Source organism: Chionomys nivalis, chromosome 3 (genome assembly GCF_950005125.1).
Source record: "Chionomys nivalis chromosome 3, mChiNiv1.1, whole genome shotgun sequence".
In the NCBI taxonomy this organism is placed as follows: domain Eukaryota; kingdom Metazoa; phylum Chordata; class Mammalia; order Rodentia; family Cricetidae; genus Chionomys; species Chionomys nivalis.
The window spans coordinates 5,952,198-5,970,755 of NC_080088.1; the positions used below are offsets into that span (position 1 = coordinate 5,952,198).

General features: G+C 47.4%; 1 protein-coding gene and 1 long non-coding RNA gene across 3 annotated transcripts in view; one reads left to right on the top strand and one right to left on the bottom strand.

The window, feature by feature from the left end:
• Runx1 (RUNX family transcription factor 1) overlaps positions 1-16,743 on the top strand; it is an 89,071-nt gene extending 72,328 nt beyond the window's left edge. For both annotated transcript variants that reach the window (XM_057765825.1, XM_057765826.1), the window contains 2 exons: positions 6,565-6,726; positions 13,032-16,743. In XM_057765825.1, the coding sequence (XP_057621808.1) occupies positions 6,565-6,726; positions 13,032-13,501 (632 nt within the window). In that variant the 3' untranslated portion in view covers positions 13,502-16,743. The remainder of the gene's footprint in view (positions 1-6,564; positions 6,727-13,031) is intronic.
• LOC130872029 (uncharacterized) lies at positions 1,601-7,107 on the bottom strand. Its single transcript, XR_009056881.1, has 3 exons — positions 7,031-7,107; positions 6,621-6,758; positions 1,601-2,008 (listed from the first exon to the last, which is right to left on the bottom strand). It is a non-coding gene; the product is annotated as an uncharacterized LOC130872029 (long non-coding RNA).
• Positions 16,744-18,558: the final 1,815 nt, after the last annotated feature.

The following is an 18,558-nucleotide window of genomic DNA, read 5'->3' on the forward strand; positions in this document are numbered from 1 at the left end:
GGAGTGAGGAATTCCGGACTGGAAGCAGGAGTGGTGAGGATGGAGCCACACACAACTCTTCCCGTTTTCAAGCAGCCTGTCACCTCCGGGGTAGACAGGGTGGACGGATGTCAGGGAGAATGGGGGCCTCCAGCCCCCGAAGGCCTTTGGAACAGCATCCCCAGGCAGGTCTCTGTCCTGGCTCTGTGGATGCCTCACTTCAAAGCAGGAGCGGCGAAGGCAGCTGAGCTGCTCATGACTAACCAAAGTGTCCGCAGCCAGTGGGAGACAAATGCTTGGCAAATCCCAGGGCTCTTTCACAACCCCCTTCCTTTCTTCCAGAATCCAGGGCTGGTGGGAACTGAGTCATGTTATCACGGGGTTCCACTGATAATACTGAGGTTATGCTAATCCAATGCTCGCTACCTGGGGGGCGGGGAGATGCTCCGCTCCCCACTGACATCGGGTGCTGTTGTGGATTTAGTGTCCACCACAGAAGCCAGAAGCATTGCTTCTCAAAAACACTAGACACTTCAGGGAAACAGGCTTTCCGAGGGAGTCATCAGGGCTATAAAAGCTGACATTGCACAATTCGGGGTGAGAGGGGCAGTTGTTCAAGCATCTGTGGGCACCACCTTTTCCATACACAAGGTAGCCTGGACCTTTCTTTCTTCACAAGGGTCCCAGAGGAGAAGATGAAAATGACACCTCCCCTGGGGCTCGCCCTGACACATCACCCTGGAAACTGACTCACATCTGAGTCCTGACTCACATCCTGTTGTGTGCTCGGAGGCATCCAAGGGGGCATTACACCAGCTACCCGTGACCGAGGCACACTGGGAGGGCACCCTGCAAAGGACTCACTCTGCCTTCCTTGCACAGAGCCGGGACCTCCTCTAAGGAAAAGGCCAGAACAAGCCCCTTAGGTTTAGATGTTCACAGAGCAGCTTTTGCTCTTTACAAAGCAGTCAGGCCTCCGGTGGATGGCCTGCTGTTTGTGTTCAACGGATCAAAGGTGAACAGGAGGTTTGTTGTTGTAGAGACGCCTCCAAGTGATCAAGGAAAGGGGTTCTGGCTACACCGGAGACAGGGAGCCCTGCCAACCTGACCCAGGTGTCTAGAAGCCACCCCAGCTCCTCTAAGTGCCCTGGGAAACCCAGGCTGTGAGGCCAGGTGCTAGGGCCACCACCAAAGGTTCATCTGTATAAGGCTGGATGTCCCAGAGAGGGCGCGGGGATGAATTGATAAGCTTTGGATTTTCAAAGCAGGCCTGTTCGTTCGAGTTGTCTGTAGTCAGGGCCTTTGGCCTCTGCTTTAGAGCGTGTTCGCTTCTCTTTGCCGTGGGTATGGAGTGTGTTAGAGCGTGTTCGCTTCTCTTTGCCGTGGGTATGGAGTGTGTTAGAACGTGTTCGCTCCTCATTGACGTGGGTATGGAGTGTGTCCTTCCCCTTTTCAGTTCATAAGCTTTCGTTACTGATTCTGGCCCTTTCCTTTCAAATGTCTCTAGCACTAGACATTCCTCCTCCAATGTTGCTCCCACTCTGATGCCTAAATGTTCTTGCTTTCATTTTCATTAAGTGACAAGTATAAATATTTTTGAGATCTTTTATTTGGTTCCCTATGGCATTTACCGATAATCTCCAGTTTTTGAAGATTTCCTAATAATCTTTCTGTTACTGGTTTTTGTTTTTTGTTTGCAGGGAAGGGGTCGTTTGATTTTAGTTTAAGTCCTTGTGACCTAAGATAACATTTTGTATGATTATGCCCTTAAGATCAAGCAGCATTTTATGACCCCCAATGTAGTCCGTCTCGGGGAGTGTACGTGTGGGCTTCCGAAGAATAGCCTACAGATGTTAGTTAGATCAAGGTGATACTGTCCAGGTCGGCGGAGTTCGGACTTCTGTTTGCATGGTGTGTCGGTATAGAGCAGGGATGCTGAGGTCTCCAGCCAGAATGATGGATTTGTCTGCTTTTCCTTGCATTTCAATTAGTTTTTGCCTGAGGACTCGACACTGTGTTCACTGGGCACCTGTTAAGGAATACGTATTATTAGTTGGCCATAGTATCATCATGTTACTCACCTCTTATCCTTGAAAATCTCCATCTTCAATTAGCTTTGTAGAAAACTAATACAGCAAGTCGGGCACTCTTTGAATTGATGTTAGCATAATTTCTCCCCACCCCTTTCACCCAGCCTGAGTCTGTATTTAAATGAGCCATTTGTATGCGTCAGGTAGTTAAGTTTTATTTGTAGCTTGCTCCCACAGCTTCTGCGGTGGATGCAGGCAATTCACACATCTCAACTGTTTATAGATAGAGCTGGATTATTATCTGTCATAGTTTCATTTGTACGTCTGCTGCACGTGGTTCTTCGCCCCGCCCCCTGCTTTTGTCTCCTCTAGCCGTGACTGAACATTTTATGATTTCACTGTAGCTCACCTATTCACATATCAAGTATACTTTGAAAAAAATTGCTTTAGGGGGGCTCGAGAGGTGGGTCAGAGACTGAAAGCACTGGCTACTCTTCCAGTGGACCCCGGTTTGATTCCTAGCACCCACTAGTGGCTAATGACTGTCTGTTAACTCCAGTCCCAGGGGAATCTGACACCCTCCTCTAGCCTCCTTAGGCATTGCATGTACGAGGAACACAGATATGCCTGTAGTTGAACACCCATACACATAAAGTCAATCAGTCAATCAGTGAAATCTTTTAAAACTTGCTTTAGTGGTTGATCCAGTGTTTAAAAACTAAGTCCACAATCAAGTAATGTTATTTGATACTTGTTATATGTTACTACTTTTCACAAAATTTACATTTATTTTTATATAGTTTCTCTCTTGATCTCTAATTCTCTCTCTCATCTGTGTGTGTGTATGTGTGTGTACACATGCTATAGTGTATGTACAGAGGTCAGAGGAGAACTTGTAGGATGTGTGTGTGTATGTGTGTGTACATGCTATAGTGTATGTGCGTGCACATACATGCTCTCTCTCTTTACCTTTTAGTTCGACAAGTTGGTATTGACACATTTTCAAGTTCACTGACTTCCCTCGACCATGGCTTGCCTACTAATAACCTCATAAAAGATATTTCCTGTTTCTCTTTTGCATTTCCTTAATTTCTTTTGAGATTTTCTTACAATTTCCATTTTAAATTCCCTTTGTGTCACATCTGAGTTTTCTCGCTCACTTTGTCTTTCTGAGCCATACATTTCCTCCCTATCTTGTAATGTGTTCAGAGTTGAGCATGGTGCATCCATAGCATGAGCTAACACAGCCAGACCTCTGGTGTGAGTTTTCTGTTCTCATCCAGGCAGGAGTTGGGTTAGGGTGAATTAGTGTAACTATAGGAGTCCTGCCCCTCTCGAGTCCTTGTGGTCTTTAGCTTCCCGTGAACTCTCTATCTATTCTGCCCCTTCCAGCCCTTCCATCAACAGTCTACAGTGAGATGGGATTCTGTGAGCACCCAGTGGAGTCCCTGGACCACAGCACATCCCTTCTGGGCAGGACTGTAGCTCTCCAGACTTCTTCTCCTATCCGTCTCTATTCAGCTTTCAGCATTGTGATGTCCCCACTACGCGCTCCCATAGGCTTCTGTCTCCTTGGTGTGGTCTTTTGTGTTTGCTTCCTCCCCAGACTTTGGGGTGGGGGCCTGCTTTACTGCCAGAATTCCCTGGGAGATCCAGAAAGGTCAGAGATTTTCTGTTCACCATTTTCCTTGTTCTAAGACAAGAATGGTAACTCTTCAGCTCTTTACACTTTGGTGCTGAAAGTGGGAGAAGGTGGCCACTCTGATATGAATTATTTTACAGCTCATGACAGACGCTAAAGACATTCTGATGTTGCTGCCTTAAATACATTCTTTTTCTGAGTGAAATACACCATGCTCCTTTGCTCTGTCTCCCTACTTCTCCGTGTCTTTCACCTCCGTTTCAGATGGAAGGGGGTGAGGTTCAGGAATGAGAGAGGGAGCCCCTCTTATCCATATTTGCAATGGCATTGGTCATGTATTCTCATCGAAAACATGAGCATACAGAAACTACCAACATATAGAAGGTCCAAGTTTAAATTTTCTGATTGGGAACTTTTAAAAACAGAAGCATGAATTGATTGAGACACTGAATTCCTGCATTCTCTTTCTCACAGAATTCTAGCTTCCTCACTCACTCACCATTTCATACCCAGAGCCTAGCTCTTCTCAAGACGCTCAACCCCAAGCAGAGCAGTATTGCCTGGGCCCCATCCCAGTGCAAGTGGGCGTTGCTTTCCCACCAAGGACCATCTAACCTCGGTACTGCATTTCCTTTAGCAATACAATCATGGAAGTCAATCATGTTGACTGAGCATTTACAATGGCCACACAGCGTGACATGTCCCTTTTCCTGTACCTTGCTTCTTCCTTGATACTACCCTTGACAGACAGGAGAAGATGAGATCTGCTGGAGCTAGCTAGTTTCCGGTAAAGGCAGAATTCAACCCCAAATCTGTTTGACGCATGCGCAATGCCTTCCCATTCTGCTCCTCTCCAGTGCAGAACATAAGCGCGGCGCAAACACCACTGTCATTCTCCCTCTGCCTTGGAAGCAGCCATTTGCAAGTCCAAATTAGGCATGTAAGTTAGCACTTGGTCTCTATGGCCTCTCCATCTTCCAGTGGCTGGACCTCTTAGAAGGTAGAGACCGTAAAACCATTTACTAGTGAGTCCCTACCCGAGGGGCCCCAAAGACAAAACTGTGTGTGGAGACATAAATGACAGAACCAGTGAGTAATTCCACCAGCCGATGAATATGCAAATGTTGAACGAATGGATGGGTGGATGGATGGATGGATGGATGGATGGATGGATGGATGGATGGAAAAATTCTCAGTGTGCTGACAAGTGCATGAGGAAGGAGACTTTCCAAGCATATCATTTGGAATCTTTGCCCTGAAAGTCCCAGTGCAGCGGGGGCCGCATTGTGCCTCTTCACCGCCATGACTGGCCACATTATCACATGGCTGGCACACAATCCGTGCTGAGTCAGCTTGTGTTTACTTTGATGGATGGACTTACCCGAAGCAACTCCTTCAAGAATGAGCATCTCACCTGGGCTTTGTGACGCTCTCTCAGGCTGAGGCCTTTTTTGGATAACTCCCACTGAATCCCTGCTAGCACTTCCCAGCATCCACCCCATTAGGATCATAAGTACCACACCTCAACTCACATCCCTCGCCTGATTCTTCCCTGACTCTCATAACACATAAGCTAAACAGAGAAATTTGACCCAGGACCCTGACCTGTCGCCACCGGATGGTTTTTAGAGATCATCTTACTCCAGAGAGGAGTATGAAGGTTTGATCCGGCAGATGGGCCTAGCGCTCTTTTTTTTTCCGGTGAGGCAACTAACAACATGGCTATTTCAATTCTGTCTATCCTGTGTTCATGGTGGCCCCACTTCCACTCCCATCAGAGCAAAGGAAAGAGATCTCTCACACAAACACAGAAGAAAACTGTATTGTCACGTCTTTTTTGTTGTTGTTGTTTGCTTTTGTTTTGCTGGGGTTTTTTTTTATTTTTTGGCTCAAACAAAAGACTGAAAACAATCCAAAATTGCTCAGAGAGGCTCATGGCCACTAGCTGCTGGCCCACCATTGGCAAAGGACCCATGGAGTTTCCTTGTGGTGGAGGAAATGAGGGCTGATGGGCTGCCGGCTTCGGCGTGTGGAATGCAGTGCCGTCCCCACTGAACCACAGTGGGAAGTAAGATGATGCCGAATCTGCAGCCTGTGTGTAAAACAGCAACAGCAACAAAGAAAACACAGAACCTGGGCTCGAATCGTGAAGGTCATTTTATCAGAGCATATTTTTTAAAGGCTATGAAATATTATGCAATGTTGCACAGCTTAGTTACGAGGTTAGAAAGGCCTGGCCCGACTCTTCTCACCGCAGTAAAGCATGACGGAGCATGAATCACGGCATAGCACTTTGTGCTTAGTGTCGTTTCAGACGTGGGGGTAGGGGATGCTAGGCTGTCTGCACAGCGGGTTACTACACCACAGCTCGCACCCCGGAGGGCTTTGTGATGGTTCTAGAACCTCTTTTGTTTGCTTTTTAAGTGTTTAAAATATCTGAATAGTATGTGTTCATTTGGTAAGTGTATATAGCGAGAATATAAGCATGCCTTGCAGAAAATATTTGAGTGTATGGACTTTGGATGTCCCACACACACACTTGGAGCAAGACACTTAGGGTAACATGAGGTGCAGGACAGCCTGTCGGTTCTGCTCCCCTCCGGCCCTGCTGCGCTGTTAGGTCATGTTTGGGCCCTAAAGTCACTGAGTACTCCTAGAGTCCAGTATAACCTGCAATGTTACACGTCTAGAAGGAAGCACTATGAAATAAAAATCTAAAATCCTACATGAACTGTTCCTCTTTAAGGGGAGCCACCATATCACAGGGGCATCAAATACTTGGATTCTATGAACAAGCTATGTGCATACATGTGTAATCATTTAAATAATGGTGACTATTTATCATTACAAGACCTTTTCATTTTAAGATGCCACCCCACTCCATCTGTCACCAACACCCCTGTCTCTCCGCAGATGCGAGGCAGATCCAGCCATCCCCACCGTGGTCCTACGATCAGTCTTACCAGTACCTGGGATCCATCACCTCCTCTTCCGTGCACCCGGCAACGCCCATCTCACCTGGCCGTGCCAGCGGCATGACAAGCCTCTCTGCGGAACTCTCCAGTCGACTTTCAAGTAAGCTGCTTGAGAATGTATCTGCAAGGGGTCTGGAGGGGAAGGTTTGGAAGAGGATAGGAGACAAAGGGAAGGAGCGGGGTGGATACAGAGCAGAACAGGGTTCAAAGACAAAGTCACCCGCCTCTGCACGATTGCCATCCGAGCACGGACTGTTCCTGACATGAGAAGAGGCAGCGGGTGAGAAGACAGAGGTGTCTCCGTCCATCTCTTCCGTATTTAGGGTTTGCTCATGTCTGCTGGGGAAGGGTGGTGGCCGAGGGCTACTATTCTGGAAAGGCAAAGTAGCCTAAGGATTGTGTACCTTTGGCAAAGGAATCCACCTCCCAGCTGAATTCTAGCCCATGGCTGCGCTCCCCAGCCGTGGTGAACTGTCACAGGTTCCTGCGAACAGCACAATGGTACACTTCGGAATAAGGAACAAATATGCCCCAAGATAAACATTGCCAGCTCAGGGCTGTTCAGACTGAGGGTTAGGAACAAGGTGGAGAGCTCAGGTGTCATGGTTAGCATAATTGTTGTTAATACGAGCTCATTAAATATTAGTCATTTAACCTATGAGCCCTTGGGGCTTGGCACTCACCCTTGCTCCTGGGCAGGGAAATCAGAGTTACAGGAAAAAAAAAAACTCCTTTGTTGAAGGCTAAAGAAGAAACTTACTGTTCGGGGCTTTGAAATTGGAGCCGAACCAAACTGTGAAATACTTGAGAGCCCTTCACCCTTAAGAGGCCTGCAATGCACTTTATGTGTGGTGGAGGAGGGGCGGGGTTTGCTTTGGGGCCCTCAAAGGCAGATTAGAACAGATGAGGGGGCAGGCAGAAAGGCAGAGGAGTCAGGACAGCCGCCTTCAATGTCGTGAAAGACTGTTTGCAGACAACCACCACAGTTGCTTGAGGTTCTACCAGGGGGTCAGAGTCTCCATCACAAATCACCCCCGACTCACCCTGCTACTGTAGCCTGTCTCCCCCCAGCAATGGTACTGGGGGTACTGGCATTTGGGCTGCATCACGTTTTATTGGGGGCCGAACTGTCCTATGCACCAGACATTAGTTAGACGTGTCCTTGACCTCGAGATGCCAGTAGAAAATGCCCAGCATGTCCATCAGAAGTCTCCAGGACTCTCTGGGTAAAGCCCGTGCCTTGCAAACATGGGGACCAAGTATGACTCTCCAGAAAACAGGTATAAAAGCAAAGTGTGGTGTCACAGGCTTCTAATCCCAGCACTAGGGACATGGAGGCAAGGAAGCATCCAGAACAGTTTAATCACAGGGCTCCAGGTCAAGGAGAGACCCTGCCTCAAAAGATGACTTGGACCCCTGCTGAAGAACAAAACCCAAGGCCGCCTCTGGTCTCTGCACACACATGTACACACACATGCACAAGTGCCTGTACACAGGGATGCCCATAAATGAACATACACACACACACATGCACAAAATGTCTCCACTTGTGCCAGCTGGGGGCAGTGAGCACCTTGAACTTCACCCGCCCCTGGCTCTTGATTGAGCTACGAAAGCCAGCTTCCTCTCTCCGCTCTCACCTGACTTCAGGTCATCTGTGCCAACACTTCCATGGGTGCTGATGGTCTAAGGAATTAAGAGGGTAACATAGGAATTGTGGCATTTGTTCAGCTGGCTGTGTCCAAAAGCCTGTCCCCTCAGGGACACTTGGATTCCAGGAGCATCTGTCGGCTCTCCCAGATTCCTGTCAGTGACGCTGCTCTGTCCGCTGGCCACAGCCCGCATCTAAATACACTTAGTGTTTTCCTTGGAAATGTCCCCAGTGTAGGTCTGTTCCTTGAAATGTGTTGCATAAGTCTTTCAGCTTGGCCACCACCCCAAGTGTGCACCTAGGTCCAGCTCCACCGGCTGACCAGCGATCACATGATCACATGCCAGACTGGCTCTTAACGCTTTCCATTTACTCTTGGAGAACTGCACACATGTATGGGACACGTTTGATCATGTCGGCTTGCCCGTGCCTCCCCTTGGCTCCCGCATAGCATCTCCCTCAAAACTTCACGTCTTTTAAATATTTTTAACTTGTTTTTTATTGATCAAGTCCAGACAGCACTGCCCATATCACATGGGTGTGTGGGGTCATTCATTACGGCCTGGGCAATCTATCAGCCAGAGCCACCATCAGCTAAAATAAGAGAGGGCCACGTCACAACTATGTTCCTAATGATAGGAACTTCAACAACACCAGCTAGAAAGAAGGGTGCTTATGGCACGGGAATGTGAGAGAGAGAAAAGCCATTTCAGGACCCAAAAGTAACCTCTGCTGCCCCGTAGGGAAGACCAGAGATGACAAACAGGCTCTCATGAGTGGCAGGGAACAGGCACAGGAGAGTGAGCTTCAGCTTGGCAAGGCTCCCTCTGGAAATGAAGCCCTGAGCACAGGCCTTGCAGGCTTAGGAAGTACTGTGGTAAACATGGGGCAGGAGAAGGCTGGGTCCATGAGAGGAAGTGGCTCCGGGCCCACAGCTCTGGGAACCTGACCCCTCTGTGGGCTTCGGCTACACCGGCCCCACCAGGCCTCCCTCTCCAGTACACTCTGTCTGTCCCTGTCCCTTGCATGCAGACTGCACACCTTGTCTGGCAGGAGCTGTCACGTGAAGGTTTACCTTTCTTTTCCTTCTTTTTCCTCCCCTTCTTTTTCTTTTTGTTAATTAATGTTTAGCTGCCAACCTGGGCGACAGACAGCATTAATCTGAGTCATGCAGAAGATCCTTTTAAGGCAGCCATTATCTGCTCAGGTTGTTTAATCCTTTGGGGGCAGTGGGAGGGGCCTGGAGTGGGCTGCTTTGTCCCTGTCAGGCTGGAGAGCCCAGACTAGCTCCACCATGGTGGATAGTTAGCGCCATCCTGTGAAAACTTTCACTTCCAGTGAAAATACCTGAACCTTCTAATGCTCAGACCTTCCTCCTGGGGAGGGGACACAGTCACCTTTGGGGGACACAGTCACCTTAGCTCCTCAAGTGGCGAAGGCCAGCCAAAAGGATAGAAGAGCCATAGTGTGATGATGGGTAAATACTGTGACTGCTGGTTTGTAAGAAGAGAGGAGAAACCAGATTGGAAAAGGAGAACAAGGAGAACCAGAGAGCTGGCTCAGTGGTTAGGAGCCTCCGCTTCTCCTCCAGGAGACCTGAGTTCAGTTCCCGAGCCCCACATGAGCTGGCTCACAGCTACCCATAATTCCAGCTCCAGGGTATCTGACTTCTTCCTCCAGCATCCAGAAGCATAGCGCTCTTGTGTGCGTGTACACGCACGCACGTACACACATACCAACATACACCCATCACATAAATGTAAATAACATTTGTAAATGAAAACAAGCATTTGAATTTGAGCATATCTAAAGGCCTAAGTCTTTTTTTCCCAATGATTACAAACTGAAAAATGAGACAGGGAGGGATTCAGGGAGGACGGGGTGGAGGGGGGAGAACTTGACCTTGTGTAGAAAGATAGCACCAGTAATCTCAGATCTGCAGCTACTCTGCTCCCAGCAGCTGAGGCGGTAACATCACCCCTCTGCTGGGCCCATGACGAATCACAGGCTCACGCAGGATTCCAGTAACTTAGTACCATCCCCACATTTCCCTGTGGTAACTGGAAGGGACCGGCAGAGCGTGTTCAGGCATGGCTGTGAAACGGGGTGACCTTTCATTCATTTTTTCCAGTGGATTCACCTTTTTGTCTCAGGGCAAATGAAGCAAGAGGAATAATGGGCAGAGTCATTTGTTTGTGTCCAGAGTATTGCATCAGGATGACAACAAATTGATTGTGTTTGTCTAACGCCCTCCCTCCAGCCTCGGCTTCTCCCTAGGCTGTATAAATCTAACTGGAGGAAAACATGGAGGGAAGCTTCCTGTTAACTCTCAAACATGTCACGGCTCTCTGTGTAAGCAAAACAAGTGACATCGAGCCTGCTCCCACATGGCCGCAGCGAGGGGGGCAGGGATGAACCCTGTGGAATGAGGTGTGGCCTGGCTGTAGAAGACCTAAAGGGCAGCCAGCTGAGCCCCGGCAGCCTCAGAACCACTGTCAGCTTACAGCCTTTTCCCTGCCCGCATGTCTGACTCGCTCTGAAAACATTAACAGGAGTGTTTGTTTGAAAATCAGACTCCTGGTTTCCTCATTAGCAGCGGAGTTTGCTGCAGACTCTGGCTGTTTCCATAAACTCTAATTACCTCTCTGATGAGGAGTCTATTTTCCTCACATTCACCCCAAATGTACACAAGAGTTCCTTTTGTAAAACTGTGTTAGAGCAATAAAGATTACTGAGAGAGGAAGGGAGAGGGAGAAACAAGAACGGCAGCTCTCGCGCTGGAATAATAGGCTTGGAATAGAAGGAAGTTGATCACAGCCAGCGTCTTCCACAAACGGATTAATCCTTTCAGAGGCTTTCCTTTCAGAGGAAGCTCTCTAGCTCCCCTCAAGTTTCTCCCTAGCAGGCTCAGCTCAAAAGGGCCCAGACCACATACCCCCAGAGCTTAAAGTTGTTCTGGAAGTTCATTTGAGAAGTTAACATTCTGAGTGTTTAGTTCTTGCCTTTGCTGTTTTGTTGGTGTCTTCGGGAGGGGCAGGTATGAGAACTCTCGTTCCAGGGAACACAAGCTACCCACAACACCCTCCTATTCACAGCGGGGGCTCTTAGCAGGAGGGGGCGAATGTGCACCCCTACACCGATTCCCAGGTTATCGACAATGTCTGGAGATATTTTTGGATGTCACAGTGGGGGATACCACTGGCATCCAGTGGGTAAAGGACCTAGAAGCTGCCAAACAACTCACAAGGAATAAATCAGAAGCCAAGCACCGACTAGGAATGATATGGGCAAAAATGCCAGCAGCGCCACTAATGTAAACTGATCTTCAAGGGAAGCCATGCTGGCCGGCACACCCCATGGTGTGCCTCAAAGGCAGCCAGCGTGCACATGAGCAAAGGGCAGAGGGATGCGGCAAACACAGGAGGACAGCCAGTGGCAGTCTGCAGAGGTGTAGATTCATTCCCCACAAAATGAATCTTGTACAGAAGGTTTGTCATTTCTGACAAGATCTCAGCGTGCACAAAAGGCTGGTACAACAAGCTCTTCTCTCCATTTGCGTGAAACAGACAAACTAGCTAGCGAAGCTGCAGCTGGAGAGATGGCTAGGTGCATAAGAGCACACTCTGCTCTTTCGGAGGAACTGAGTTTGATTCCCAGCTCCCAGGCAGGGTGGCTCAGAACCCTGGGTAATGCCAGCTCCCCGGGACTTGGCACTTTCTTCCGGCTTCTGTGGACACTACGTTCACACGTGCACATGCCCAGACACGCATAAGTATAATCAAAAAGAAAACGGTGAGGCAAAGTCTTAAAGACATGACATCGTGTGTGCATTGTACATAGATGTGGAACCAGTCAGAAGCTAGACGTAGAGACAAGTGACATGCCAATCACCAACACCATCACCACCATAGCATGCGTTAAGTCAAATAACAGGAAGTTAGACAACTTCCAAGGGGTCAGAGCCTATGAAAATGACAGTTTTCTATTATCCAGCCTTAATACTGTGTATAACGACATAATACTGCTGTTATATTTATATTCTATTAGTAACATAGACCTGCATCCATTACCTCAATTACCGTAATGTTATCTCATTATATATTGCTATAATAATGTCGTTATGCCAATGTACTGATTATATTACCAATATATTAATCAATATTAATATTTTAAGATAAATAGAAGATAGGCTTGTTTTTTCAGTGAAGGGCCAGAAAGACATGGGCAAGCTTTGAGAGCTCTGTTGTCATGGTTACATAAGGGCAGTGGGAGATATTTGGCACCATGAAAGGATTCACAGGGCCACTCTGTGCTACAGGCTGAGGTTCTGTCTCAAAAAGCAAAAAAAAAAAAAAAAAAAAAAAAAAGGTCCCTCCAGTCAATTTGACTGATGGGCTACAGTTTGTCAGCCTGGGAGTCTAACATGTATGCATACTGTAAGCGTTACATTGCTCTACCAGGTGTGCGGCATTTCGGTACTTACGAAATGCACATGCTACGTCATGTCACGATCCATATCATAGGCCACAGCACGACTCCCTACAAAAGTCTGCCGTCACTCACTATGACAGCATGCTGGGCCAAATCCACTTCTTGCCAGGTAGCAACAGCCCTCTGGGTAAATATCCATCTCAGTGTTGTCGTCCCCCCTCCATGGGCAGGAGCTTTCTGGGCAATCCTGTGTTCTCCGGCAGAGAGGGAGGCCTTCGCCTCTCAGACTACAGACTCACGCCATCTCTTCCACCCACCCACAGCGGCCCCGGACCTGACAGCCTTCGGCGACCCGCGCCAGTTCCCCACGCTGCCGTCCATCTCCGACCCGCGCATGCACTACCCTGGCGCCTTCACCTACTCGCCGCCAGTCACGTCGGGCATCGGCATCGGCATGTCAGCCATGAGCTCTGCCTCTCGCTACCACACCTACCTGCCGCCGCCCTACCCAGGCTCGTCGCAGGCCCAGGCCGGGCCCTTCCAGACCAGCTCGCCCTCCTACCACCTGTACTACGGCACCTCCGCCGGCTCCTACCAGTTCTCCATGGTGGGCGGCGAGCGCTCGCCCCCGCGCATCCTGCCGCCCTGCACCAACGCGTCCACGGGCGCCGCGCTGCTCAACCCCAGCCTCCCCAGCCAGAGCGACGTGGTGGAGACCGAGGGCAGCCACAGCAACTCGCCCACCAACATGCCCCCCGCGCGCCTGGAGGAGGCGGTGTGGCGGCCCTACTGAGCGCCTTCGAGGGACTGAACCCGGCTGCACCTGCCGTCCACGCACAGACCCCCCGCCAGGAGGGCCCTTGGAGGCCAACAGGAAGATTCCCGGAGGGAAACTGTGAATGCTTCTGATTTAGCAATGCTGTGAATAAAAAGAAAGATTTTATACCCTTGACTTCACTTTTTAACCACGTTGTTTATTCCAAAGAGTGTGGAATTTTTTTTGGTTCTGGGTGGGGAAGACATAGCTCATCCAGTTTGGCATTTATTTCTTATTTCGGAGTTACTTTTCCGCACCTTATCAACTGCAAAAAAATGTGTGTTTGCATCTGGGTGGTCGATATTTTTAAATATGTATAGATCTGAGCTTGCTACTTTCTTCCTTTGACCAACTGAAAGAAATACGGTTCCCTTCTCTACGTTTTATTTAACTTTTGGACTTTCTTGTAGCTGGGATTTTGGTTTTTCTTGTTTTTTTTGTTTGTTTTGTCTTTTTTTTTTTAAGATACAGCTACAACTTTGGGTCATTTTTTAACTACTGTATTTCCACAAAGAAATCCCTAGATATTTATGTATCGATGTTTGAACATTTGCATATGTGTTGATACTTTTTTAATTATTTAAATGTACTTATATTAAGAAAAATATCAAGTACTACATTTTCCTTTATAATAGCCAAAGTTAAATGTTATTGCGTTGATGATGGCTGGAGAAAAAAACAAAGGGTGGGTTGTGGCGGCTTGGTTACCTAGAGATACTGTTTACATTAAATCCCTTTTATGTTTTTCAAACAAGTTGGTAGCTAATGCAGCAATGTTTTCAATCCGATTTTAGACACTGGGGGTCACTCCAAGGATCAGAAGTACAAAATTTTATGCCAGGCTCAACAAAGGGCCTCATACCCGGCTCCTCCCCTTCAAAAAGAAAGGCAAAACTCCCAAAGGGTTCAGAGAGGTGCCAGTGATTATAGCTCCGATGAGAATTTTATTTCCGCCTGGAGGTATGCTTGCCCCAAGGCCTTCTGATTCAGGCATGCTTTATAAGGGAGCTCATTCAGGTAAACTGGCGGACCCCAAATCAGCAAATATGATCCTCTAATTGCCTTCCACTACCAGTTCCTGCTCATTGACGAAAACCAAAACTTGTGGCTGCACCCCAAAGACCAAAATAGAAGGGGTAATAGTGCCTTTGAGGCCCAGTGGCTGAGTTTTAAGAGAGTGTACCCCAAAAGCCTGAATGAGCCAGTTGTGGGAGACACCCTGTCAACCCATGCAGGGTGCTTAGGGGAAGCTGCTCGCTCACCAGCGTCTCCGAGTTGCTTCCAGCAGGCTGATCCCCTAATCTTTGGGGTCTGTGCACTTTATCTGTGCATCAGCATGATAAGGAAGATTCGTGTCTCTGCAGTCCATGCTACGGTTCAAACGGATACCACAGTCACTGTAGATGTGATGGCACTCTCGTTATAGTGGAGGACTTGGTCAAAATTCAGTCGTTCTACAACGTATAAACCCTAACTGCTGATTTTGACATTTGTGTGTTCAAACTGATCTGGTTGTTTTTAATGTACCTCTTAAATTAGTTGAAATGATGTCAGGTCAATTCCGAGGGGCGTTTGAAAGCAGGACTTCAGAACAGTGTAGGATTTTTTATTATTATTTTATAAATTTAAGCATTCAGATTAGATCTTTGGCTGCAGGCAGCGAAAACAGCTGGACTTATTTAAAAATACAACTTGTTTTTGAATTATCTATATCTATAAATATATATATATATATTGATTCTTTGTTTTCCACGGAGCACAGCACTTTGGTAAGAGGCTAGCCTGTGCTAGCAGGCTGTCCCTGTCTGGAGAGGAGCTGCAGGAGAAAGGCGATTAGATTTCCACAGCGGGCACAGCTCCCCCACCATGCAGCTGCACCGCTGGCCCACAGCACGATCTACAGCTATGCTGTTGTAAAAATAAAATCTCAATTTCTGGAAAGGACCATTGGTTTATTTCTCCAAAGGTAGATGTTCCTCTTAGCATAGGCCATATCTGGCCTAAGAAAATCCTAGGGAAAGACAAAGGAAGAAGATTTCTATTTTCTCATGTTAATTCTGATACCTGAAGGTACTCTAGCCCTCTGAGAGGGACCAGATAACCTCACACTTGGAATCTTTGTCCCCAAAACCGTGCATCAGCTTCTCATTTTTTTGTTGTAGATGGCCTGGTTAGCCGTTCAGTGCTTCCTCAACCCTTACCAGCATACACAGAATTTAGTCATTTCAGAAAAGAAAGAAAGAAAGAAAAAAGCAGTCCGGAACTCATTGTCTTGGAGATAAGATTCCACATGGCGCATGAGAAATTGTGTTCATTGCCTTCAGGTACATCATGGTGGCTTCCTTCACTGTCTTCAGTAAGACCCTAAGCCAGTTCTGAGATAAGTGGGGCCGTTGGGGTACTGGTCCAGGAAAAGAAAGCTGGAATAAGTCATTTCTACTGCTTCCTCCGGCCCCTACTTAGGATTTTAACACACACTTCAGTTTCTTCTGTTTTTCTCACCCTCTGTGTTCTCCAATATTTCTTCTCTCTTTTCTCCTCCGTCCTCCAAACCCTACCTCCTCCCTCCTGCATGCTTTCTAAGGAGACATCACACACACACACACACACACCCCACACACACACTACCCCATACCAAGTGTTCCAGAACACAGGTGATCCAGTACTCCGTTTGCATAAAGAACAGGGTGAGTCTGCCGTTCCCTTGCTCACACACACACACACACACACACCACACACACACACACACCACTACCCCATACCAAGTTTTCCAGAACACAGGTGATCCAGTACTCCGTTTGCATAAAGAACAGGGTGAGTCCGCCGTTCCCTTGCTCACACACACACACACACCACACACTACCCCATACCAAGTGCTCCAGAACACAGGTGATCCAGTACTCCTTTTGCATAAAGAACAGGGTGAGTCCGCCATTCCCTTTGCTCACACGTTTCTTCCAACAGAACAGAGGAATTGCCAGCCGCCCTGGATCTGCTTGCTGTCCAGATCCGGCAGCGGAAAGCTCCGAAACTCACAGCCCATGGCTGAGTGGCTGCCCTTCTGCCCAAGCACCAGTGCAACAAGCATGCTCAGACGGGCAAGAGAGAAGCGGTTTCCCTCCAAAGGCCTGCAATTGATGATTGCAGATTTTTTTTTTCTTGAAATACCTTTTTCCTGGGACATTCAGTCCTAGGGTATTTTTTGGTTTTGATAGTTTTGTTGGTTTGGTTTTTTTTTGGTTGTTGTTGTTCTTTTAATTTTGTTGGGGGGCATGAGATATTTAGGGTCTTTTATACATGAAAATAAATGAGTTGACAACAATCTCAGAATATATTTTTTCCACACCTGAACAAAATGCCTTTGTTTACTCTATAGTATACATTTATTGGGGGAGTTTAGTCAGTTGGTAATTTGTTGGGGTGCCTTCCCTCTTTCCGCCGGGTCAGTATTGGCAAAGCTGATCATTTGTCTTTTATTTTCTCCTTCAGAAGAAGCTGTATCAATAAACTCAATTGTATTTATGTATGTAAATAGATTTCAAGCTTCCTTATAAAATATTGATAATGTCTGTAATATCTTTTTTTTCATTTTTTGTGTGCATTTCTAAGGACCTTTTCTTATGTTCGCTGAATATTGTAGAAGAAAAACGCTTCTCTCTGCTTGTTTATTTTAGACTTTCAGAAAAAAACAAGCTACTTCTTGCTCACTTTTATAAGCGGCTAATAAACAGCATGGTTCCAACTTCTTAAGTTCACTTTATGTTCTAGGAGGAATGAGTGTGCAAAAAAAAGAAAGAAAGAAAAAAGAAAAATCTCCAAATGAACTGTTGGGTTTTTATGTTGCCCTGAATCTACAAAGATCAATGGGAATAAATAAATAAATAAATAAATACTTCCTAGTTGAAATGACGGCAAAGCACACGTGTGAGGACAGCTCAGAAAATGCAGCTCTCCAGCCAACTAAGGCTCGCTCCCGTGGCAACCGTTAGATGTGGTCACAGGCGTCCTAAAACCACAGCTTTAGCCTCTTTCTCCCTGGCACTCACATACAGAACACCTCCTAAGGGGCTCTGTCAGGCTCACGTCTTAAGGCACACGAGAAGAGAGAATGTTCCAGAACCCTTCTCGGTAGCCCAGGAAAGCAGGCACTGCATTGCCACTGGCCACTGCACTCACATGGTGAGCCAGCTCCTCTCCTGGGGGCTCACACACAGCAGGGCAGCCCAAAGCCATTGGATCTTCCTTTCTTTGTACTGCAGTTTTCTTCCGTAACTCCAATACTAAAACCAGTGTGAACAGCAAATAAACCATCTCACAAGAGCCTCTGTCCATCACATCGATTCCGTCTGTTCCTGCGGCGTAGCGCCAGGCACCCAGGGTGGGTTCTGTAGGTATGAGGGAGTTTGGAGGCATGTTATAATTCCTCTTTAAAACACGAGATGAGCGTAGAAAGAGATGGCACTTGGGACACAAACATGAGGACCTGACTTCAACTCCGAGAACCCTAGAACTTGGTTTAAAAAAGAAACAAAACAAAAACAAAAACCGAGTGTGCTGCTGTGCATTTACATCTCAGCTCTGGAGAGATGAAAACAGGATAGTCCCAGAGGCTTTCTGGCTGGCCAGTCCGGGACGCTTGGCGAGTTCCAGGGTGGTGAGAGACAGAAGGAGGAGGAGGAGGAGAAGGAGGAGGAGGAGGAAGAAGAAGAAGAAGAAGAAGAAGAAGAAGAAGAAGAAGAAGAAGAAGAAGAAGAAGAAGAAGAAGAAGAAGAAGAAGAAGAAGAAGAAGAAGAAGAAGAAAGAAGAAGAAGCCCAAAAAGCAATAACCAAGGTTGTCCTTTAGTCTCCACACTTACACATACACACTTGGACACACACGACAGTGGAGAAAGGGAAGGATATTGAATTTGCAAGCATGACATGGGAAAATACATGCCCAACCCACAGCCATCGTCAGCCTGCATTTGTGCAAATGGGAGGTGGGCTTCGGTGGTGACTGAGAAATCTCTAAGACTAGCTCTTTCCTCCCCTCT